General features: G+C 48.5%; 2 protein-coding genes across 3 annotated transcripts in view; both read right to left on the bottom strand.

Moving 5' to 3' along the window:
* The window catches only part of TNFAIP8L1 (TNF alpha induced protein 8 like 1), a 155,099-nt gene that overhangs the window by 49,467 nt on the left and 81,228 nt on the right, over positions 1-24,404 (bottom strand). The window contains exon 3 of one of the 2 annotated variants that reach the window (XR_014506705.1): positions 13,201-13,304. The exons of the other annotated variant lie outside the window; for it this stretch is intronic. The gene's annotated coding sequence lies outside the window, so the exon portion shown is untranslated. Of the gene's footprint in view, positions 1-13,200; positions 13,305-24,404 lie in introns of those variants that run through there. 2 annotated transcript variants of the gene reach the window in all.
* The window catches only part of LOC310668400 (excitatory amino acid transporter 5-like), a 32,787-nt gene that overhangs the window by 1,651 nt on the left and 6,732 nt on the right, over positions 1-24,404 (bottom strand). The window contains exons 3-9 of the mRNA XM_083421668.1: positions 15,794-16,006; positions 14,106-14,148; positions 8,895-9,117; positions 8,467-8,566; positions 5,525-5,758; positions 2,695-2,889; positions 663-797 (exon numbers count right to left, since the gene is read on the bottom strand). Of these exons, the coding sequence (XP_083277794.1) occupies positions 663-797; positions 2,695-2,889; positions 5,525-5,758; positions 8,467-8,566; positions 8,895-9,117; positions 14,106-14,148; positions 15,794-16,006 (1,143 nt within the window). The remainder of the gene's footprint in view (positions 1-662; positions 798-2,694; positions 2,890-5,524; positions 5,759-8,466; positions 8,567-8,894; positions 9,118-14,105; positions 14,149-15,793; positions 16,007-24,404) is intronic.

Below are 24,404 nucleotides of genomic sequence, written 5' to 3'. Positions count from 1 at the left end.
AGATGCATTTTAAATAAAAGGACACATTCTACTCATGTAAAAACATGCTGATTCCCGGACCATCCACAGGCCAGATTTCATAGCTGTCAAGCGTCCCTTATTTGGTGGGAAACTCCCTTATCCCAGCACTGTGTCCCGCTGCTGTCCCTTAGTGATGGATGTCCCTTAAATTTCCTGGGTTTCAAAGGAAGGAGCACTTCTCCCATAGATTTGTAGTGGTAGACTAGCATAGATGGTCTGATCTGCAGGTTTACTTCGGGCGCTATTTCCCCCCCCTTCCTCCCGCCCCACCTGATGGAACTGAGAGCTGCAGATGGAGCACGAGAGAAAAGATACAGAACTGCAGCAGCATCTGTAACCCGAGGTACCACTGTATAAGGACAGAGTAGGAGCTTTTGGATGAGGCAAATGGCCCACCTAGCCCAGCATCCTGTTCTCACAGCGGCCAACCAGATGCCTGCGGGGAAACCGCAAGTGGAACATGAGCACAAAAGCACTTTCCCCTCCTGTGGTTTCCAGCAACTGGTATCTGCAAGCGTTGCTGCCTCCCAGTTGTGGAGGCAGAGCGTAGCCTTTGTGGCTAGTAGCCCTCGACAGCCATGGATTTGTCTAATCAATCTGTATCCAAACATGACACACCAATGGAGTAAAGAGCAACTCACAAGGCCCAGTCAACTGCGATGATCAGGGTGATGTCTTCCGTGGGGAGGCCGACAGAGGTCAACACGATGACCATGGTAACAAGGCCCGACTGGGGAATCCCGGCTGCCCCGATGCTTGCCGCTGTGGCCGTGATGCTGCAAAAAGAGGAGAAGCAGAGTGCTGTTGCTTTGGGGACAGGGCGGCTTTCCCAACCATTGCAGCTGCCATATAGACCGGTGATGGCCAAACTTGGCCCTCCAGGTGTTTTAGGACTACAACTCCCATCATCCCTAGCTAACAGGACCAGTGGTCAGGAATGATGGGGACTGTAGTCCCCAAAAATAGCTGGAGGGCCAAGTTTGGCCATCACTGTATAGACGAATGGTCAGAACCTTTCAGTAGCCCCCGGTGATTTCCACTTAGCGCTTTCCGCATCATCTCAGCAATCCTTACAGCTGAACCGGCCAAGTAGCATTGCCCCCATTTTACAGGTGGCATTGGGGGGACGTTAAGTCTGAAAGGCAGCAGCTGGCCTAAGCAGGGCCGACCCCAGCCATGAGGCAAGCTGAGACCGCCTCAGGCGGCAGAATCCTCAGGGGCAGCAGATCCCAATGTAGATTGTTATTCAGGGCCGGCACACCCAAGAGGCAAGGCGAGTTGACTGCCTCAGGCGGCAGGATCTGCCGGGGCAGGAGTTCCCGGTGTCAATCTTTCTTTCCCTTACTTGTTCCTGATCCCTTCTTCCCTGGCAGGGTGGCAGGGGAGGGGATGCCATTTTGGGGTCTGACCTAGGTGCCAAAATTTTCTTGGGCTGGCCCTGGGCCTAAGCCACTAGAAAGGTGCATAAAAACTGGTCTGCTGCAACAGGGCAAAGGCCCATTCAGTTCTCACGGTAGCCACCCGGCTTGTAAGGCCCAAGAACAATGTCTCCCATCTGCAAACTCCAGGAACGGGCATTCAGAGGCATGCAGTCTCTAATGTGGTGGGCAATACAGCCATCAACAAACACTAGCTGCCTGGACCCTGGTTTTAACTGGCTACAGGTTCATCAGTTTAAACATTTATCGACACATCAAATTTTGCCAAGCAAACTAAGGGCGAATTAAGTTCATCTACTGGCAGAACTTCACATGATTTCTAGTTGAAGTTCAGAACAAAATTGTAAGTGTTGTGGGGAATCAGCAATTCATATTCTATTGTGTGTGCATTTTGAGGTTTTCATAGGCCTCTTACACGTTTTTTCTGCTTTAGATTCTTTAGGCCTTTAAGCTTAAAGATTGCGAAAATAAACAAAGCCATTCACATTTCATGTTTTCTCAGTCTACCTAACTATATTTTATACTGCACACTGGAACATTATTATTTTATACTACACATTGGAACATTTTGGGGGGGGGGGCAAGGATGGATTTTTTCTAACTTGAGAAAGTTCATTTGGATTAACTTGAACTAAACTATCTTGCTTTGTAAAAGGACAAACTGTTAACAGGAACAATGTACCGTATTTTTTGCTTTATAAGACTCATTTTTTCCCTCCTAAAAAGTAAGGGAAAATGTGTGTGCGTCTTATGGAGCGAATGCAGGCTGCGCAGCTATCCCAGATGCCAGAACAGCAAGAGGGATTGCTGCTTTCACTGTGCAGCAATCCCTCTTGTTGTTCTGGTTTCTGAGAGTCAGAATATTTTTTTTCTTGTTTTCCTCCTCCAAAAACTAGGTGCATCTTATGGTCTGGTGCGTCTTATAGAGCGAAAAATACGGTAGTTCATTTTTGGAAAGAACTTGAGTTAGGTCTTTTTTTTTTAAGAACTTTCTAAGCCCTGGGTCATCACCATATAAAATAAAGAAGACTGGCAAAACGTAACAAATATGGCAAGAAAGCCACACTCTTGCCTTTTCTTGACACTTGTCATGAAAAGTGCATGGTCTCAGTCACAACGTCTGATCTTTCTTTCTTTCTTTCTTTCTTTCTTTCTTTCTTTCTTTCTTTCTTTCTTTCATCTGCTTCAGTTACAAAGGCCAGAGGGGGGATATGAAAGAAGGAAGTGGATTTACCTGATGGTTATGATCTGCCCGAAGTCCAGGTCGTATTCGTTGACCTGCGCGATAAATATGGCTGCCACTGCCTCATAAAGCGCAGTCCCGTCCATGTTGATGGTTGCCCCGACCGGGAGGACAAACCTGGCTATCCGCCTGTCAATCCCGTTGTTTTCTAAAAGACACTTCAGGGTGATGGGCAGCGTGGCTGAGCTGCGAGGGAAAAGCCACACTAGTTAGCAAGACACGGGTGTTTCCGTAGGGAGGCCCTGTAACCTCCCTGTTCCCTAAGGTGCAACTAACTAGACAACACTAGGCATATTGGTTTGGGATCAAATAAGGCCACAAAGTTATTGGTTACGGCAGTGGTGTAGCGTGGGGGGTGCAGGGGGGGCCGGCTGCACCGGGCGCAACATCTGGGGGGGGGCGCACTCGCACTTGCAGCTCTCTGCCCCTACCTGGCTCACTCACTCTCTCTCACTGCAGCGCTGGCTGTGCGAATCCGATCCGAGCCGCCGGGTCGCCGCCCACTGTGGAGGGGAGGGTGCCAGGCATGCGGTGCGGTGCGGAGAGAGAGCGAGGGACTATCTGGGTGAGGGACAGTGCAGCGGGGGGGGCGCAAATTACTTGCCTTGCCCCGGGTTAGGGGGCGCAAATTACTTGCCTTGCCCTGGGTGCTGACAACCCACGCTACGCCACTGGGTTACGGCTGTGAAGGTTTGGCCATAGGCATTGAGGCAAGCAACTGCGTACGTCACTCCCGATCGTCTGCTGGGAGTGTTACTAAGGGTGAAGCCAGTGGGAGGACGGATGCCCTATGACCTACATCAAATAGGGGTGTCCCCCAGGTGGTCTCCGTTGGAGGAGCAGTATGGCCCTAGCCCCTGTCTGGGCATCGGACAGCAGCCACTCCTCCTGGATCCTTTTAACAGGACACCCTTACCCATGGAGAAGCAGGCGGAGGCAACAACCCCCCCTCCCCCAACCAAGACTAGGCTTACCCAATGCCTATCCGCCTTTCAGTGAGAGAGAGGGCGAAAGGCCCCGCAAGCTGGGATTTTTTTCCTTGCACTGGGCGTGGGGCCAAGCGCTACTACTGGTCAGTTGGCTCTGCGCCCACCCTCTGATCCCTACCGCCGTTGGCAAATCTGTTGGCAGGAGGACGATCTGGCTTGCAATAGGCTGGTTCACAGAGGAGACCCATGGCCCATCCGCAAAGGCGCCCACCCAAGAAGGGGCAAACAGATTTTTAAAACCAGCTGTGCGTACACCATACACACATGGCGTGTGTGTGTCCGTTCCCCCCCCCCCCGGAATCCTGGGAACTGTAGTTTTTCAAGGGTGCTGGGAATGATAGCTCATAGAATCACAGAGTTGGAAGAGACCACAAGGGCCTTCGAGTCCAACCCCCTGCCAAGCAGGAAACGCCATCAGAGCACTCCTGACATATGGTTGTCAAGCCTCTGCTTAAAGACCTCCAAAGAAGGAGACTCCACCACACTCCTTGGCAGCAAATTCCACTGTCGAACAGCTCTTACTGTCAGGAAGTTCTTCCTAATGTTTAGGTGGAATCTTCTTTCTTGTAGTTTGGATCCATTGCTCCGTGTCCGCTTCTCTGGAGCAGCAGAAAACAACCTTTCTCCCTCCTCTATGTGACATCCTTTGATATATTTGAACATGGCTATCCTATCACCCCTTAACCTCCTCTTCTCCAGGCTAAACATGCCCAGCTCCCTTAGCCGTTCCTCATAAGGCATCGTTTCCAGGCCTTTGACCATTTTGGTTGCCCTCCTCTGGACACGTTCCAGTTTGTCAGTGTCCTTCTTGAAGTGTGGTGCCCAGAACTGGACACAGTACTCCAGGTGAGGTCTGACCAGAGCAGAATACAGTACAGGGCACTATTACTTCCCTTGATCTAGATGCTATACTCCTATTGATGCAGCCCAGAATTGCATTGGCTTTTTTACCTGCCGCGTCACACTGTTGGCTCATGTCAAGCTTGTGGTCAACCAAGACTCCTAGATCCTTTTCACATGTACTGCTCTCAAGCCAGGTGTCACCCATCTTGTATTTGTGCCTCTCATTTTTTTTGCCCAAGTGCAATACTTTACATTTCTCCCTGTTAAAGCTCTGCAAGGGGTAAACTGCAGTTCCAAGGATTATATCAGGGTCAGGAAGAAGAACCCAGGGAATCTCCTCCTCCTGCAGCAACGAGCTCCCTCCCCCTCTGGTCTCCCAGAACATGCAGAGAAATGAAAAGAGCAGAACAGAGATTAGTTGTGTGCAGACACTGTTTGAGACTGCATGGGGAAAACCCTTGAGAGGAGAAGCCTTAGACAGAGGGGTGGTAAGGCGGGGACTTTCAGTCCTCGCAACTGCTTCATTGGGGAAGAAGAAGAAGAAGAAGAAGAAGAAGAAGAAGAAGAAGAAGAAGAAGAAGAAGAAGAAGAAGAGTTTGGATTTGATATCCCGCCTTTCACTCCCTTTAAGGAGTCTCAAAGCGGCTAACATTCTCCTTTCCCTTCCTCCCCCACTCTGTGAGGTGAGTGGGGCTGAAAGACTTCAGAGAAGTGTGACTGGCCCAAGGTCACCCAGCAGCTGCATGTGGAGGAGCGGGGAAGCGAACCCGGTTCCCCAGATTACGAGACTACCGCTCTTAACCACTACACCACACTGGCTCTCTGGGGCAAGACCTCCTGGGAAATGTTGCTGAGACCACTAGGCCTGAGCTCCGTGGTGGGATTCCCTGAGTAAAGATTTAACTTCACTGGCCTCAGGTGTTGCTGACCTCTGGCTGACTCCAGCCCTGACACCGCATTCGGCCTTAAGAGTCTCCTGTGCCTCTTACCTGGACGAAGTTGCCAGGGCGATGAGCAGGGCTTGGAGGATCCCCCGGATGAAGGAAAAAGGGTTCTTCTTGGTGATGAGCACAAAGAGCAGAGGCAGGAAGCAGAGGCCATGGATGGCCAAGCCAGTCACGACAGTCATGGCGTAGAGGCCGAGCTTCTTCCCAATGGTGGAGGGGTCTTCCATCTCCAAGATCTTCCCGGCTATCAAGAAGACGATGCCGAACGGAAAGTACCTGCAACAGCACAAAACGGGCAAGCTCAGTGTCAGGGAACTGCCATCGGAGCAGGAGGAGGTGAGAGGACTCCCGGATGATGGTGGAGAGGGTCCCAGTAGGAGGAGGGATAGCCCACACGCAGGGGACGGAAATCAGCGTAACACCAGTGGAGAAGGGGAGGAGATAGAGGAAGCGGAGAGTTGGCTCCAGGACTCTTCGCAGGAGACAAGCGGAGAGGGGACAAGTGCTCCGTTGCCCACACCCACAGCGCGCAAAAAACTTTCGCGCAGGCAACGGGGGAGGAGACTGGGCGTCAAGCAGCTTTTATGTTTAAGAAACGCCCACTGACGGATTCTGCCAGCGACTGAGGCAGCCACGAGATAGAGGCTGCTCTGTCAGAAAGGGTTCAGCCATGCAAGACAGCCACGAGTAAAGGCAATTTACGCACAAGCAATCCCTAGAACCATAACACTCAGGATCGGTGGAGCCTGTGGCGAGGGCGTCAAAACACACACACACACACAGAGGAATGTGAGCTGCTTCGTTTATTTCCCCCAACAATTTAAATTTAAAGGCCCAGAGAGCCTACAGCGTAAACAAAGCAAAATGTAAGGGAATGAGCTTGAATGTGAGCTAGAAATCATTCTACTGTACTCCGAAACAAATTTAGTTCATGTTCTACAGCGGTACCTCGGATTAAGAACTTAATTCGTTCCGGAGGTCCGTTCTTATCCTGAAACTGTTCTTAACCTGAAGCACCACTTTAGCTAATGGGGCCTCCCGCTACTGCTGTGCCGCCGGAGCACAATTTCTGTTCTCATCCTGAAGCAAAGTTCTTAACCCGAGGTACTATTTCTGGGTTAGTGGAGTCTGTAACCTGAAGCGTATGTAACCCGAGGTACCACTGTATTCGCTCAGCAACTGGAACGACTTCGGAAGTTTTGAAACTTACGCAGTGAACTTCATCATCAACATCATCATTGTTTTTTGTACCCTGCCGCCCATCTGACTGGGTTGGCCCAGCCACTCTGGGTGGCTTCCAACAAATATACAAAGATACAACAAACCATAATGCATTAAAAACTTCCTGATACTGGTCTGCCTTCAGATGCTTATAGAAGATTGTACAGTGGTGCCTCGCAAGACGAAAAGAATCCGTTCCGCGAGTCTCTTCGTCTTGCGGTTTTTTTCGTCTTGCGAAGCAAGCCCATTAGCGGATTATCGGCTATTAGCGGCTATTAAGGGATTAGAGGCTATTAAGGGATTAGCGGATTAGCTGCTAAAAGGCTATTAGCGGCTTAGTGGATCAGCTGATAAGCGGCTTAGCTCAGCTGTTAAGCGGCTTAGCATCAGCTGTTAAGCGGCTTAGAGAACAGCTGTTAAGCGGCTTAGGGGCTGGGGGAAAAGGGGGGGAGGGAGAAAACCCCCGCAGAACTCTCAAGATATTTTCGTCTTGCGAAGCAAGCCCATAGCAAATTCGTTTTGCGAAGCACCTCCAAAACGGAAAACCCTTTCATCTAGCGGGTTTTCTGTCTTGCGAGGCATTCGTCTTGCGGGGCACCACTGTATAGTTATTTATCTCTGACATCTGATAGGAGGGGATTCCATAGGGTGAGCACAACTACCAAGAAGGCCTTCTGCCTGGTTCCCTGTGGCTTCATTTCTTGCAGGAAGGGAACCGCCAGAAGGCCCTTGGAAGTGGACCTCAGAGTCCAGGCTGAGCGATGAGGATGGAGAAGTTCCTTCAGGTATACAGGAACGAAGCCATTTAAGGCTTTAAAGATCAGCACCAACACTTTGAATTGTGCTCGGAAACATACTGGGAGCCAATGAAGGTCTTTTAGGACCGTTAAACCAAACTATAAATATTATAATCTCGCTTTTCAGACAATTATTGGCTCCCAAAGTGTCTCACGTCAGTAAAAGAAAGAGGCAGGGCTTGCCACCAGGTTTTAGAAACTAAAAAGTCGCCAAAAGCATCATAGCCAGACACTGGAGAGACCTGTCAGGAGTAAGCATGGACCAATGGTACCAAATAGTATGGGAAACAGCCCTACTAGAAAAATTAACTAATAAACTGAAACTGACACGGAGACAAACAGAAGAAGACACCTTCACCCCGGTATGGCTCCCCTTTATCACATACACAGCCCAACAGGACAATGACAATAATCCACCAACAGCATACAAATCAATATGGCTAACCTGATCCAAAACACCCACCCACATCACCCACCCACGAAAACAAAGATCACCACAGCCAATCACAAGCAAACAATCACACCCTAGGCCAACCCCAACCTCTCTTACCACCAAAGGAACACAAGTGAACAACACAAGCAACGCTGACCCCAAACTCTACATACATTAAACATAATAGAAACACCGCCACCCGACCCCACCCCCTTCCATCTTCCCTCTCTCCACCCCCCTTTCTTTTTTCTCCCCCCCCCCTCTTCTTCTCCCCCTAATGCCTCAACAAATGAAATGGATTCCATGTTACATGGAAAAACAACAACAACGAGGCATTACACTTACTTCTGTAAAACAAGAAAATCCAAGAAAATAAAAAAAGAAACTAAAAGAAAATAAAAAAAGAAACTAAAAAGGCAAGACACACATGTGCCTGTCAAATTTGAGCCTGGAAAAGGACCTGGCCCATGAAGCCAAAAAGCTTCCCCATCTCTGCCTGAATTGCTGGCCCACCAGGTTGGCATTTGACTTACCAGACTGCCATGGCCACAATCTTCATTACTGCCTCGTTCAGGCACTGGCAGACGTTCACCAGAGGAGCCCCTCGCTCGCCCATCTTCCCCAGAAGGAGGCCTGCCGACAAACAGTTGCTGGTGTATAAATGAAGGCCCCACTTGCATAGTAATAACAATGTGCAAAGCAGTGTCCAACTTTACTCGCAGTTGCAGCGGGTTGTAAGCAATGACCTTCTGATCGGCAAGTCCTAGGTTTAACCCGCAGCGCCACCCGTGTCCCTTGTACTTTAACTTAGTGCTATACTCCACGCAACCCCAAAACCTGAGCCACCCAAAGAATTCCTTTTTGTGCAGAGAGAAAATGATGTCTCCAAATCCTGACTTCACCAAATCCATCTGTTTGCACACATTGGGGGGGAACCCACGTTGGGATTTGATATACATACCGATTGTGGCTGAGAAGATAACTATTCCTAGCACGTTCATCTCGTTATTGCTGCCAGGGAGGGTCCGGTAGGTCATTTCCGGCGCTGGCGTGATCTCAAGGAGGACCGGCCTCTGGATCTCTGAGTTCTCAGCATCCGGCACAAAGTAGATGAAACTTAGTGACTTTGTGGATTTCTTTGGGATCCCAGATGACTTCACCACGGGCAGAAGAACTGTTCGGTACTAGAAGCAAAATGTAAGATGGCAGTGAAAGATGGGTGGATGCTGGAGAAATGGTTTTTTACACAATTTGGGTTGGGCGGCTTTGTTTTAAATCTTAGAAAAGGAGGGCTCATAGCTTTCTCTGCTGGGGGTTCCTGAATATACAACTAAGAATATTGACGATTACTGCAATATCTGATCACAGCCACAAGACTGTTATAGGCACAAAGATGGAAGGACTTATTATTACCTACTATGGAAGAACAGTTATTAAAACGATAGATTTAGCTGAGATGGCAAAGTTGACGTGTTTAATTTGAGAAAAATCGCTGTTGATATTTATTAACAACTGAAAACTCCCCACACAACAAGGAAAATGAACTTGTGTTGTCAGGGATTGAAGACTGAAAAAAAAAAGGTTGGTTTATGGAAAGTGGAGAACTGAATGTTATTATGAAGTAAGAATTTTCCCTAAGTTTTAAAGCTGGTAGACAGAGAACCAGAAGTTTTTGTCTTTTTCTTTCCTCTTTACCTATTTTCTTTTAATCTTTATGTTAAAAAGTGGCTTGATGTCAGATGTTTTATTTCTGCACAATGTCTTTTCTTTGTTTTTTTCAAGCTTTAATTAAAAAAAATAGAAAAGGAGGGGTCATGTAAGCCATATACTGTATTGGCCCTCATATAATAATAATAATAATAATAATAATAATAATAATAATAATAATAATATTTTTTTATTTATACCCCACCCTCCCCAGCCAAGGCCGGGCTCAGAGCGGCTTACAAGCAATAATAAAAACAAGATGAATGATTACAACTTAAAAACAAAATTAAAATACAACATTAAAATAATGGAACATTAAAATATTAAAATGTAGCCTCATCGCAGGAGGAAAAGGAAAAGAAAAAAGAAAGAGAGGGAGGGAATCAAATTGGCTCCAAGCCAAAGGCCAGGCGGAACAACTCTGTCTTACAGGCCCTGCGGAAAGAAATCAGATCCTGCAGGGCCCTGGTCTCATGAGGCAGAGCGTTCCACCAGGCCGGAGCCAGAGTTGAAAAGGCCCTGGCTCTGGTTGAAGCCAATCTAACTTCCTTAGGGCCCGGGACCACTAGGGTGTTGTTATTTATATAAGCCACCCTTTCCCCCCAAATTCTGACAGTGAAAAGTTAAAGTGCGGCTTATATTCACGACCTTACGCCACCAGCATAGCTGTGCAGCTCCCCCCCCAGGAAGCAGCCCGGGTATTGTCTTTTTTCTCTCCCCCCCCCCCTCAATTTTAAAGGTGCAGTTTATTTGTGGGGGCGGCTTATATTCAGGCCAATAAGGTAGGTTATATCCACACCCCATATTTAAAGTTCGTGGCTTCCCCCCAAAGTATCCTGGCAACGGTCATTTGCCCCTCATCAAACTACCATTCCCAGCACCTTTAACAACCTACAATTCCCAGGGTGGTTTTGGGTAAGCCATGTGCTTTAAATGTAAAAGGTAAAGGTAAAGGTACCCCTGCCCGTACGGGCCAGTCTTGACAGACTCTAGGGTTATGCGCCCATCTCACTCAAGAGGCCGGGGAGCCAGCGCTGTCCGGAGACACTTCCGGGTCACGTGGCCAGCGTGACATCGCTGCTCTGGCAAGCCAGAGCCGCACACAGAAACGCCGTTTACCTTCCCGCTAGTAAGCGGTCCCTATTTATCTACTTGCACCCGGGAGTGCTTTCGAACTGTTAGGTTGGCAGGCACTGGGACCGAACAACGGGAGCACAGCCCGCCGCGGGGATTCGAACCGCCGACCTTTCGATCGGCAAGCCCTAGGCGCTGAGGCTTTTACCCACAGCGCCACCCGCGTCCCAGCTTTAAATGTGGTGGTATTCAACTAAGTTTCATTCAGAGGAGATTGTTGAAATCACCCCAGTGTGGATGTGACTGAGGCTTCATAAAACTGCAGTGCCATCTAGTCCAGGGCTGTCCAACAGGTCGATCGCCATCTACCGGTCGATCGTGGGGACCAGATCGCAGTCTCTTGGAAGCTGGACGTCCCTGATCTAGTCCAACCCCCTGCAATCACAGCTAAAGAATCCCTGACTGGAGGCCATTCAAGCTCTGATGCTCTCAGTCCACCTCCATCTTTCACTGGCGCTATCCATGGTGCTGAGACCGTGGAGTCTTTCCAGCTCATTAGTACCTGGTATGGATGGGTGAGAACACAACCCTCCTGGCTCGCTAAGGGAAATAAAGAGCTTAAGAGGGTTGTCCCCCCCCCCTTTGCTGGTGCATTCTGCAATAGGCAAATTGTGCATTAGCGGTCAGTTATGGATTGTGGACTGACCACACATCATTTTGCTTTATTAGCTGTTCTGTGATGTGGCAGATGAAGGTGATGGACTATATGGAACTGGCGGAAATGACCGGCAGAATCCGAGACCAGGGAGAAGAGTTGGTGGAAGAAGTTTGGAAGAAATTTAAAGACTACTTACAGAAATATTGCAAAATTAATGAATGTTAGAATGATGTTGGATTGAGGTTAAGTGGTTTTTAGTAATGATGTCATGAAGGAATATGTAAAAACGGATTGTTAGCAGGTGAAAATTCAAAGTTATAATATATTAAGATCAAAGATAAGGATAAAGGTAAAGAGGGAAAGGATTTGCTGAATAAATAAATTGAACTGGAATACAAAGAGGGGAGGTGTGGGGAGGTCCGGGAAACAAGCAAATGCGAGATAAGTTATGAAAGATCGAATTGTTTTTAATTGTTTTTTATTTTTGTATTTTTCTTCTTTTTCTTTTTCCTTTTGTAATGTTTTGAAAATCTCAATAAAATATTAGATAAAAAAAAAAATATTAGTTGTTCTGTGATGCATCGTTATTGCAATCTGGAGGCAAGCTCTCGTGGTACAGCTCAACAAATAGAACAACCGCCCTCTCCACCAAAGGATTTGCTCCCTCGCCATCGAAGCATTCGCGGTATTGAAAGCTAAAAGGTAAAGGTACCCCTGCCCGTACGGGCCAGTCTTGACAGACTCTAGGGTTGTGCGCCCATCTCACTCAAGAGGCCGGGGGCCAGCGCTGTCCGCAGACACTTCCGGGTCATGTGGCCAGCGTGACGAAGCTGCTCTGGCGAACCAGAGCAGGACACAGAAACGCCGTTTACCTTCCCGCTAGTAAGCGGTCCCTATTTATCTACTTGCACCCGGAGGTGCTTTCGAACTGCTAGGTTGGCAGGCGCTAGGACCGAACAGCGGGAGCGCACCACGCCGCGGGGATTCGAACCGCCGACCTTTCGATCGGCAAGCCCTAGGCACTGAGGCTTTAACCCACAGCGCCACCCGCGTCCCAATTGAAAGCTATAGGGCCTTAAAAGGAAACTACAGGACTTGCATCAATTACAGAGGAAGCAGTCAAACTGCCCTGGGACTTTTGCAGGGGGAATGGAAGTGCAAGTAGGATTGTCAATACCACCCTGAGCAGAAATCATCATGAAAGCGCAATAAAACAGATATCTGGAGGGGCCCTGTGTGTTTTTTGCTTGGGGGAGGAGAGAAATCCGATTAATCAGCCAAATTCACACTTTCTGAAATGATATGCAAACCGAAACAACAGCCCTCCTACAAATTCACACTTCTCTGAATTTTGCAATACAGTTCTCCAGTCAATTACAAACATGAATATACTAAAGTGCATATATTAGTGGAAATAACATGCAAGAATGCCGGGGGGGGGGTGGCTTGTCAAAAATATGCGTGTTAGGGGAACACCTTTGCATCTCACAAACACAGGGCCGGCCCACCTATGAGCCAAGGTGAGGCAAGTGCCTCTGGTGGCAGGCTCCAGTGCCAAGGGCCTTCTGGCGGTTCCCTCGCTGCGAGAAGCCAAGGTACAGGGAACCAGGCAGAGGGCCTTCTCGGTAGTGGCACCCGCCCTGTGGAACACCCTCCCACCAGATGTCAAGGAAATACAGTGGTGCCTCGCAAGACGAAATTAATTCGTTCTGTGAGTTTTTTCGTCTTGTGAATTTTTCGTCTTGTGAAGCACAGTTCCCCATAGGAATGCATTGACGGTTTTAAGAAAAAGGCGCAAGACGTTTTCGTCTTGCGAAGCAAGCCCATAGGGAAATTCGTCTTGTGAAGCAACTCAAAAAACAAAAAACTATTTCGTCTTGCGAGTTTTTCATCTTGCGAGGCATTCGTCTTGCGAGGTACCACTGTAAACAACTATCTGACTTTTAGAAGACATCTGAAGGCAGCCCTGCTTAGGGAAGCTTTTAATATTTGATGAATCATTGTGTTTAATACTTTGTTGGAAGCCGTCCGGAGTGGCTGGGGAAACCCAGCCAGATAGACAGGGTAAAAATAATAATAATAATAATAATAATAATAATAATAATAATAATCCTCTTCCTCCTCCTCCACAGGGGCAGCAGATTCCAATGTAGATATTTCTTTCCCCCTTGTTCCTCATGTAGATATTCCCTCACCCCTTCTCCTTCCCTGGCATTGGGAGGAACTATTTTGGAAACCGCCTCGGGTGCCAAAATGTCTTGGGCCAGCAGGCCATATACCGTATTTTTCGCTCTATAAGACGCACCAGACCACAAGACGCACCTAGTTTTTGGAGGAGGAAAACAAGAAAAAAGATATTCTGAATCTCAGAAGCCAGAACAGCAAGAGGGATCGCTGTGCGGTGAAAGCAGCAATCCCTCTTGCTGTTCTGGCTTCTGGGATAGCTGTGCAGCCTGCATTCGCTCCATAAGGCGCACACACATTTCCCCTTACTTTTTAGGAGGGAAAAAGTGAGTCTTATAGAGCAAAAAATACGGTATTTCTGGAAGCCCTTGAAAGTGGACAGGCTGGGGTCAGCGTATCCTGAGGTCTCAAGAGCTTCTGAATGTGCCTATGCCCCATGGCCTACGTGAGTAGGAGCTGAGAGCAGAGAGAGGCTGCCCCTGGGCCGGCTGGACGGCTTGATCTGCGCACAAGGGCTGGGAAGAGAAATACAGTATATCAAGGGCTCACCTGCTGGAACGAAGCCTCGATGAGGTTGGAAGGAAACATATTTCTGCAGGAGACAGAAGAAAACAGGATTGAGAAAGCTTCTTTAGACCTCAGCCACATGAATGGAGGTTTGCTCATTTATTTTGGGTCACACCCACACCATACATTTAAAGCACATTTGTAGCATATTAACCGTCATGGCTCCCTTCCCACCCTCAAAGACTCATGGGAACTGTAGTTTACCCACAGCCCAGGTTGGGTGGGACGCTTCACAGACTAATGATGGTAGCTGTCCCTGGCATATAATAATAATAAATAAATTTTATTTATATCCCACCCTCCCCAGCCGAAGCCGGGCTCAGGGCGGCTAACAACAAATAATCAAACAATCAAATAATCCAACATTCTAAAAACATTCCATTATAAAAATTAATTAAAATCAAATTAATGGCAACCGTTAAGCAAAATTCTGTGCAGGTTGCCAGAGGAGGCAGTCAGGCTGGGGCCTGACTAAAGGCCTGGTGGAACAACTCTGTCTTGCAGGCCCTGAGGAAAGATGTCAAGTCCCGCAGGGCCCTGGTCTCTTGTGACAGAGCGTTCCACCAGATCGGAGCCACGGCCGAGAAAGCCCTGGCTCTAGTTGAGGCCAGCCTAACCTCTCTGTGGCCTGGGACCTTCAGGATGTTTTTATTTGCAGACCATAGGTTTCTCTGTGGGGCATACCAGGAGAGGCGGTCCCGTAGGTACGAGGGTCCTAGGCCGTATAGGGCTTTAAAGGTTAAAACCAGCACCTTAAACCTGATCGAGAGGGTGGGGGCGGAATTGCCAGTGCACCACATCAGAAAGTTTGAGCAGCAATCTTCTATGAGATGCTATGGCATCTGTGCCAGAGGCTCACAATTTCTCCACCTCCTGCTCTCGAGTTGTGGGTGGCCGAGGGAGGCGGCCCCCCAACGATCTTTAAGAAAGAGAGTCGGATTCATATAGGAGACATGGGATGTGAGAGTCCAAATTACAAATGCAAATTGGAAAAAAAATCCCTGCAAGTCACAGTATGGCTTTTTCACTGAAGTAAATAATCTCCGGAGAGTTTCTGCATTTGCATATTAAAACCACATTGCTAACCCTTACTGGCCTATAGAAAGAATATATACGGGCAGTGGAGCCAGTGTGGTGTAGTGGTTAAGAGCGGTGGACTCGTAATCTGGGGAACCGGGTTCGCGTCTCCGCTCCTCCACATGCAGCTGATGGGTGACCTTGGGCTAGTCACACTTCTCTGAAGTCTCTCAGCCCCACTCACCTCACAGAGTGTTTGTTGTGGGGGAGGAAGGGAAAGGAGAATGTTAGCCGCTTTGAGACTCCTTAAGGGGAGTGAAAGGCGGGATATCAAATCCAAACTCTTCTCTTCTTCTTCTTCTTCAGTAGTTGCTCCTGAATGGGGTAACCGTGCCCCTGAAGGACCAGGTGCGCAGCCTGGGAGTCATTTTGGACTGTCTTGCCAGAGTGGTGCATGCTCTGGTTATCTCCCGCTTGGACTACTGCAATGCGCTCTATGTGGGGCTACCTTTGAAGGTGACCCAGAAACAACAACTAATCCAGAATGTGGCAGCCACATCTGGCCCCCCAAGGTTGACGTCCCCCACCCCTCCTTTTAAACGATTCAAACGCACCGCGAGCTTTTGAGAAACATGCAGAGAAGCAGACAGTACCTGATGAGGTCCAGCAAAGCATCCGCAGAACTGAGCACCACTTTGCCGACGGTGTACTCCTCCTTTTGGGCAGCGGCCCCTGGGTGGATGCTGATGACTAAGACGATGCCGGTGGTGACTGCCAGGAAGGTGGTCCAGAGGTAATAGGTGATGGTGATGATTCCCATCCTTCCACAGGCTTTGGAGTCCATGGTGGCCAAGCCAGACATCAAGCTGAAGGGAGAGGAGGTGGTGATCTGGTTAACTGTGTACATCATTACAAAGACTTAGCTGCGATTCCTGCGTTGAAGGGGTTTAGAATCATAGAATCATAGAGTTGGAAGAGACCACAATGGCCATCGAGTCCAACCCCCTGCCAAGCAGGAAACACCATCAGAGCACTCCTGACATATGGTTGTCAAGCCTCTGCTTAAAGACCTCCAAAGAAGGAGACTCCACCACACTCCTTGGCAGCCAATTCAACTGTCGAACAGCTCTTACTGTCAGGAAGTTCTTCCTAATGTTTAGGTGGAATCTTCTTTCTTGTAGTTTGGATCCCTTGCTCCGTGTCCGCTTCTCTGGAGCAGCAGAAAACAACCTTTCTCCCTCCTCTATGTGACATCCTTTTATATATTTGAACATGGCTATCCTATCACCCCTTAACCTCCTCTTCTCCAGGCTAAACATGCCCAGCTCCCTTAGCCGTTCCTCAGAAGGCATCGTTTCCAGGCCTTTGACCATTTTGGTTGCCCTCCTCTGGATGACACCCCACCCCCCGGATCCTTCCAACATTACATTTCCGCGATTCTATGAAGCAGACAGATAAATAAGAGCAGGGGTCAGCAAACATTTTCAGCAGGGGGCCCTCAGACCTTGTGGGGGGCCAGACTATATTTTGAGAAAAAATTAATGAACGGATTCCTATGTCCCACAAATAACCCAGAAATGCATTTTAAATAAAAGCACACATTCTACTCATGTAAAAACACCAGGCAGGCCCCGCAAATAACCCAGAGATGCATTTTAAATAAAAGGGCGCATTCTACTCATGTAAAAACACGCTGATTCCCGGACCGTCTGCGGGCCGGATTTAGAAGGCGATTGGGCCAGATCCGGCCCCCCGGGCCTTAGTTTGCCTACCCATGAATAAGAGGATGTGGAAGAGGATGCACCTGTAGACAGGTGCAGGGGTGTGAAGGGAGAGGGAGCCGCAGGTGGCAGGTAGGTGGATGGACGGACTGCATCGTAAGACCCTTAGAGGAGCCATGTTGGATCATCAGGGTCACTCCAGTCCAGCATCCTGTTCCCCACAGCGGTCAACAGGCACATGTTACAGCTGTGGCTCTATTCTATACAATATCATAGAATCTTTATCATAGAACTGTAGAGTTGTAAGGGACCACGAGGGTCATCTAGTCCAACCCCCTGCAATGCAGGAATCTTTGGCCCAAGGTGGGGCTCGAACTCGCGACCCTGAGATTCTTTGGTGCCCTGGCTGCCCCAAAGGCCTGCCCTTCCTCCTCTCCTTGCTGTGGATGGGAGGGAAGCCGCTGGGCCCTGGATGAAGCGTCACTTTCCCCCCATATTGCGAACAATTGTTCAACCAGTGAGTCGGGCTTTTTCTCATCTTAGAATCACAGAATTGTGGAGTTGGAAGGGAGCACTAGGATCATCCAGCCCAACCCATCGCAATGCAGGAATCTTTTGCCCAACGTGGGGCTCGAACCCACGACCCCGAGATTAAGAGTCTCATGCTTACCAAGTGAGCTATCCCAGCTAGGCAAAGTCCTCAAATATGAGCATTGCTGTAGTAAGCATAAGGTAAAGGTAACGGGACCCCTGACCATTAGGTCCAGCCGTGGCCAACTCTGGGGTTGCGGCGCTCATCTCGCTTTACTGGCCAAGGGAGCCGGCGTACAGCTTCCAGGTCATGCGGCCAGCATGACTAAGCCACTTCTGGTGAACCAGAGCAGCGCACAGAAACGCCGTTTACCTTCCCACCGGAGCGGTACCTATTTATCTACTTGCACTTTGATGTGCTTTCGAACTGCTAGGTTGGCAGGAGCAGGGACAGAGCAACGGGAGCTCACCCCATCGTGGGGATTCGAACCGCCGACCATCTGATCGGCAAGTCCTAGGCTCTGTGGTTTAACCCACAGCACCACCCACGTCCCATACACAGTATGAGTTTGGACTCCCCTGTAATGTTTCCTGAGTGTTTAAATCATTTGACTGAGATAGCATTTGGTAAACGGTAGAGGTTCCAACGAGATTCCAGATCTGATTTCTGATAGCAGGACCCTGGCCTGCCATCCCATCAGCAGAGCAACATCTCAGATCTCTGCAGTAGCAGATTCCCTTAGGAGATCATCTCTCTTTGGAGACTGGCCAGCTCCTAAAATGCATGCATTTACACTGTTTTAAGTAGCTCATTTTCAATTAGCACCTATAATTTTGGGTGCTGGCTTTGGAAGCTGGTGTTTTTAAAATTATAACTTCACAAAATGGCTGCAAGGGCTCTAAATGCTGAGCTGGCGGGAGTGAAACACAAACACCGATTTGCAGATATCTGGCATGGGTGCGAATACAGCCCTTTCTGTGCCGCCCAGTCTTGCAAGGTGCCTCCTTTAAACCCCAGCGCTTCCTGCCGCGATCTTCAGAACGCTCCGAAAGCTCGCTCTCGAGTTGCTAAAATGGTGTGGCGGCAGCCAGACTGGACGGGCAGCTTTGGGAGCTAAGACAGGCGACATGTGAGATCCCTGCCATGTCAGGTAATCTGCAGCAATTTAGCCTAAGCTCCCAGCTGCACGTTTCTGGGCCATGTGACGGATCCCATTAAGGGAAAATGGACAGGGTGGCTGATTAAAGGAAGCAGGAAGAGATGCTGAGGTGGGGGGTGGAAAACAAGAAACGCAACCCTCCACATGAATGGATACCTGGCACAGATGGCCACCTGCATGTAGCAATGGAGGGAGAAACTGGATTCAGCCTGCATTTAAAGGCAAACCTACCAAATCTGCAATTTCCCCAAACAATGCACAAACCAAAACACACAGCCATCCTGGGAAATTTGCACTTCAAATTTGGCAGTGCAGCTCTTCCGACCAATCTGTGTGTACCAAAACCCCCACATATAACTAGGGTAAAGTTTATGCATTAAACTCCACCCCCATCGTCCAGCCCGGGCACTGAGGTCCAGCTCCGAGGGCCTTCTGGCAGCTCCCTCCCTGCGAGAAGTGAGGTTACAGGGAACCAGGCAGAGGGCCTTCTCGGTTGTGGCACCGGCCCTGTGGAACGCCCTCCAATCAGATGTCAAAGGAATAAACAACTACCTAACTTTTAGAAGACATCTAAAGGCTACCCTGTTTAGGGAAGCTTTTAATCTTTGATGTCTTATCATGTTTTTAATATTCTATTTTGAGCTGCCCAGAGTGGCTGGGGAAACCCAGCCAGATAGGTGGGGCACAAATAAATAATAATATTTAAACTGCTCTGAGATCTAAGGCTGAAGGGTGGTATGCAAATTTAATAAATGATAATAATAAAGTTTGCATAAGAAGACATAAGTTAGCAAAAATAACATACTGGGTAAATTGCTTTGCAGAAATGTTTATATTAGAACCGGAACGTCCAACTTCCAAGAGACCACGATCTACTCACACTATTTAAAAAACTGGCAGTGATCTACTCATTGGATTGACCAGAGTTGTTGAGCTTTTTTTGAGAAAGCTTCATCAAAGTTTCGTTGGGCTAAAGTTCTTGAGGGTTGTTTTGTTTTGGGGGGAGGGCAAACCAGGACTGACCAGGGACATCCCGGCTGTATTAGAAGAAATTAGCACTAAAATGCTTAACATTAGGGTGAACTTTCAGGTGGTAGAAGCTGCTTTGACGATGGCACTGTGAAACTTGGAGAAGTGCACAGGTCAAAGGTGTTTCTGTGTTTGCATATTGGTTTGAATTAGAATCATAGAATCATAGAGTTGGAAGAGACCACAAGGGCCATCGAGTCCAACCCCCTGCCAAGCAGGAAACACCATCAGAGCACTCCTGACATATGGTTGTCAAGCCTCTGCTTAAAGACCTCCAAAGAAGGAGACTCCACCACACTCCTTGGCAGCAAATTCCACTGTCAAACAGCTCTTCCTGTCAGGAAGTTCTTCCTCATGTTTAGGTGGAATATTCTTTCTTGTAGTTTGGATCCATTGCTCCGTGTCCGCTTCTCTGGAGCAGCAGAAAACAACCTTTCTCCCTCCTCTATGTGACATCCTTTTATATATTTGAACATGGCTATCATATCACCCCTTAACCTCCTCTTCTCCAGGCTAAACATGCCCAGCTCCCTTAGCCGTTCCTCATAAGGCATCATTTCCAGGCCTTTGACCATTTTGGTTGCCCTCCTCTGGACACGTTCCAGTTTGTCAGTGTCCTTCTTGAACTGTGGTGCCCAGAACTGGACACAGTACTCCAGGTGAGGTCTGACCAGAGCAGAAGACAGTGGCACTAGGTGGGAATTAGGTAGTTTCTCATTAAAATGCAAAACAAAACAAAACAAAGTCCATTCACTGTTCCTAGTCGCAAGGACTGATGAATGACCAAGGGAGAGTGGGATGTCGTGGAGCCAGATTTACTGAAGCAGAGAGTAGGGATAGCAAAAGCGCTGACCTTTGCAATGAGTCAACGCTCCCTAAGCCAGCGTCAAGCCTGGGAGATATTTTGCTCCCAAGGGGATTGCAGAGGCACTTAATAGGCTCTGAGAAAGAGAGCTATTCACACTACCATAATATATAAGATCAATAAAACAGAATACAACTACCCAGGAAATGTTATCAGCCAGTTAAGGAAACGATGCCTTATGAGGAACGGCTAAGGGAGCTGGGCATGTTTAGCCTGGAGAAGAGGAGGTTAAGGGGTGATATGATAGCCATGTTCAAATATATAAAAGGATGTCACATAGAGGAGGGAGAAAGGTTTTCTGCTGCTCCAGAGAAGCGGACACGGAGCAAACTACAAGAAAGAAGATTCCACCTAAACATGAGGAAGAACTTCCTGACAGTAAGAGCTGTTTGACAGTGGAATTTGCTGCCAAGGAGTGCGGTGGAGTCTCCTTCTTTGGAGGTCTTTAAGCAGAGGCTTGACAACCATATGTCAGGAGTGCTCTGATGGTGTTTCCTGCTTCGCAGGGGGTTGGACTCGATGGCCCTTGTGGTCTCTTCCAACTCTATGATTCTATGAAAACATCTGACGAAAAAGGAGAGGTTTTGACCCTTCTGGAATGCAAACAGGGAGAATTCCCCCATTCCAGCGAGCCTCGGGTGCAGGGCCAGCCCCCCATGAGGCAAGCAGTGGGAGTCCATGGGGTGGCACTCCCACGGACCCCACCCCATGGGCAGCAGAGGAGTGGCACTGGCACCAATATCTAGCGAGATGCTGCCAGAAGCCAGCGCTGTTGCCAACGCTTTGCGGGTGCTACCTTTCAACGCACGTACAGGTGGCAAGGAGAGGGAAGGGGGGGTGTCATGTGCCAATTTCGCCTTAAGTGGCAAAGCAGGACACGCCACCCGTGTCCAGCTGCCACAGCTGCAAAGGCCCTAAGCCTAGTGGCCAATATTAGTATTGCCCATATGGAAAGCAGAGAAGGGCAGGATCCGACACCAGGATTGTTAAAAAGGTACAACGGCAGCAAGAATACTTATCGCAAAGTATTGGAAGACACAAGAATTACCCACTCTGGAAGAATGGCAGATGAAGGTGATGGACTATATGGAATTGGCGGAAATGACCGGCAGAATCCGAGACCAGGGAGAAGAGATGGTGGAAGAAGATTGGAAGAAATTTAAAGACTACTTACAGAAACATTGTAAAATTAATGAATGTTAGAATGATGTTGGATTGAAGTTAAGTGGGATTTTTTAGCAGCAATGTTGAGGAATATGTAAAATGGATTGTTAACAGGTGATAATTTAAAGCTGGAATATGTTATGACAAAAGATTAAGATAAAATTAAAGAGGGAAAGGATTTGCTGAATTAACCAATTGAACTGGAATGCAAGAAAGGGAGGTGTGAGGAGGTCAGGGAAACAAGTAAATGAAAGATATGATATGGAAAGATTGATTTGTTTTTAACTGTTTCTATTTTGTATCTTCTTTCTCTCTTTTTCCTATATTTTTTCTTTTTTTTCTTTTTTCAAATTTTTGTAATATATTGGCAACTTTAATAAATATCTTTTTTTTAAAAAAAGGATTGTTAAAAAGGCAGCGGTTTCTGTTCTGACCTCTTGTTTGCCGCAATCAGCAAGGCTTCCATTCTGCTGCAGTTCGGTTTCTGTCAAATTCTATGTTGTTCGTCTCACTGGATGGCCACCTACCAGGGACTTTTTAGCTGTGGTTCCTGCATTGTGTCGTGGACTGGCTGGATGCAAGGAGTGGTGAGAGGCACCAGCTGGGGAATTGACAGGGGAAGACGGCTCAGAGCCCGCGGAGTGGTGGTGGGACAACGGTGAGCAGTCAGAGGGAGAAGACTGGGAGGATGAGGGGTCGGAAGCTGAAGAGGTAACAGTGTTTAGTGAGTAGGAAGAGGCTATGGCAGAGAGCAGTCCGGACTCAGAGGCAGGAGAGGATGGGACCAGGAGACAGAGATGAGTCAGGATGCTGAAGAAGCCAGGGGGTCTCCCCCTCCTGCTGCAACCAGCTCCCCTCCCCCTGGTGTCCCAGAACCCAAAGAAGTACAGTATGAAGAGGGTGGAGCAAAGAGAGATGTCAGAGTCTTAGGCTGCTGGGGAAGGAACAGGGGAGGAGCCTTAGAGCAGAAATAGCAAACTCGGCCCTCCAGGTGTTTTGGGACTACAACTCCCATCATCCCTAGCTAACAGGACCAGTGGTGAGGGACGATGGGAGTTGTAGTCCCAAGACATCTGGAGGGCCGAGTTTGCCTATGCCTGCCTTAGAGTGTGGCTGGAAGGTGGGGGCATTCAGTCCTCGCAACTGCCTCATTGGGGCAAGAGCAACTGGGAAGAGTTGCTATGATCACTAGGTCTGCGCTGCTTTGGTTTCTTTGAGTAAACACCAGCTGTTTTATTGCTGGCCTACTCCTTTCTCCAGGGATGCGGGTGGCGCTGTGGGTTAAACCAGAGCCTAGGGCTTGCTGATCACAAGGTTGGCGGTTCGAATCCCCGCAATGACGGGGTGAGCTCCCGTTGCTCAGTCCCTGCTCCTGCCAACCTAGCAGTTCGAAAGCACGTCAAAGTGCAAGTAGATAAATAGGTACCGCTCTGGCGGGAAGGTAAATGGCGTTTCTGTGCGCTGCTTTGTCATGCTGACCACATGACCCGGAAGCTGTACGCCGGCTCCCTCGGCCAATAAAGCGAGATGAGCACCGCAACCCCAGAGTCGGCCACGACTGGACCTAATGGTCAGGGGTCCCTTTAGCTTTACTTTTAATTTATTATTTATAGCCCACCCACCTGGCTCGGTTTCTCCAGCCACTCTGGGCGGATCCGACGGGAAGGTAAACAGCATTTCTGTACGCTGCTCTGATTTTGGTGTTCCGCTGCGCCAGAAGCGGCTTAGTCCTGCTGGCCACATGACCCGGAAGCTGTACACCGGCTCCCTCGACCAGTAAAGCGGGATGAGCGCCGCAACCCCAGAGTCGGCCACGACTGGACCTAATGGTCAGGGGTCCCCTTTACCTTTTACTCCTTTCTCCAGCTCCTGCCACATTGCAGGGGGTTGGACGAAGTGACACTTGGGGTCCTTTTCAGCTCCACAAGTCCATGATTCTGCTGTCCATTGTTTAATTTAAGTTACATAACTTGTATAACATACCGTATTTTTTGCTCTATAAGACTCACTTTTTCCCTCCTAAAAAGTAAGGGGAAATGTGTGTGCGTCTTATGGAGCAAATGCAGGCTGCACAGCTATCACAGAAGCCAGAACAGCAAGAGGGGTTGCTGCTTTCACTGTGCAGCGATCCCTCTTGCTGTTCTGGCTTCTGAGATTCAGAATTTTTTTCTTCTTGTTTTCCTCCTCCAAAAACTAGGTGCGTCTTGTGGTCTGGTGCGTCTTATAGAGCGAAAAATATGGTACTTAAATTCATTTCAACATAAAAGAAACATAAAAAGCCCCCATGATTAATTAAGTTTTGTTTATGGACTTATAAAATAACACGGCAGCAATGTGAGCAAACACCAATCCTATTCGCTTGGTGGACTGCTGGCCACGAACACACATTGTTATATGGGGGGAGGGGTCAATAATGTATATGGGTCTCAGGCAGGTTCAAGCCAGCACGCAGAACTGGGCCTGAAATCCCCGAGGATGCGCTTGAGGGTGTTATAAGACCATCCTGCCAGTAGCAGAAAAAGGAAAGGAAGTGTGATGCAGCAGCAAAGAAAACGAATGCTATCCTAGTCTGCATCAACAGAAGTTTGGTGTCCAGATCAAGGGAAGCAACAGGACCGCTCCATTCTGCCCTGGGTTCGAAACTCCCATTGTTCTAGGTGCATTTTGCCACAGGGCATTTGATTAGTGCGAACAGTTCTGAGTTCTGGGTGCAGTACTGTGCCTAATATTTCAGATTAAAACTGCAGAGTAGAAGGAAAGGAGGACCTTTTTCTGCCTCCCCGCTTCCAGCTAC

Source organism: Podarcis tiliguerta (genome assembly GCF_965153285.1).
Source record: "Podarcis tiliguerta genome assembly, chromosome: 18".
NCBI classification, from domain to species: Eukaryota; Metazoa; Chordata; class Lepidosauria; order Squamata; family Lacertidae; genus Podarcis; species Podarcis tiliguerta.
Note: the sequence above shows the minus strand (reverse complement) of the source record. Positions and strands in the feature narration are given on the sequence as shown.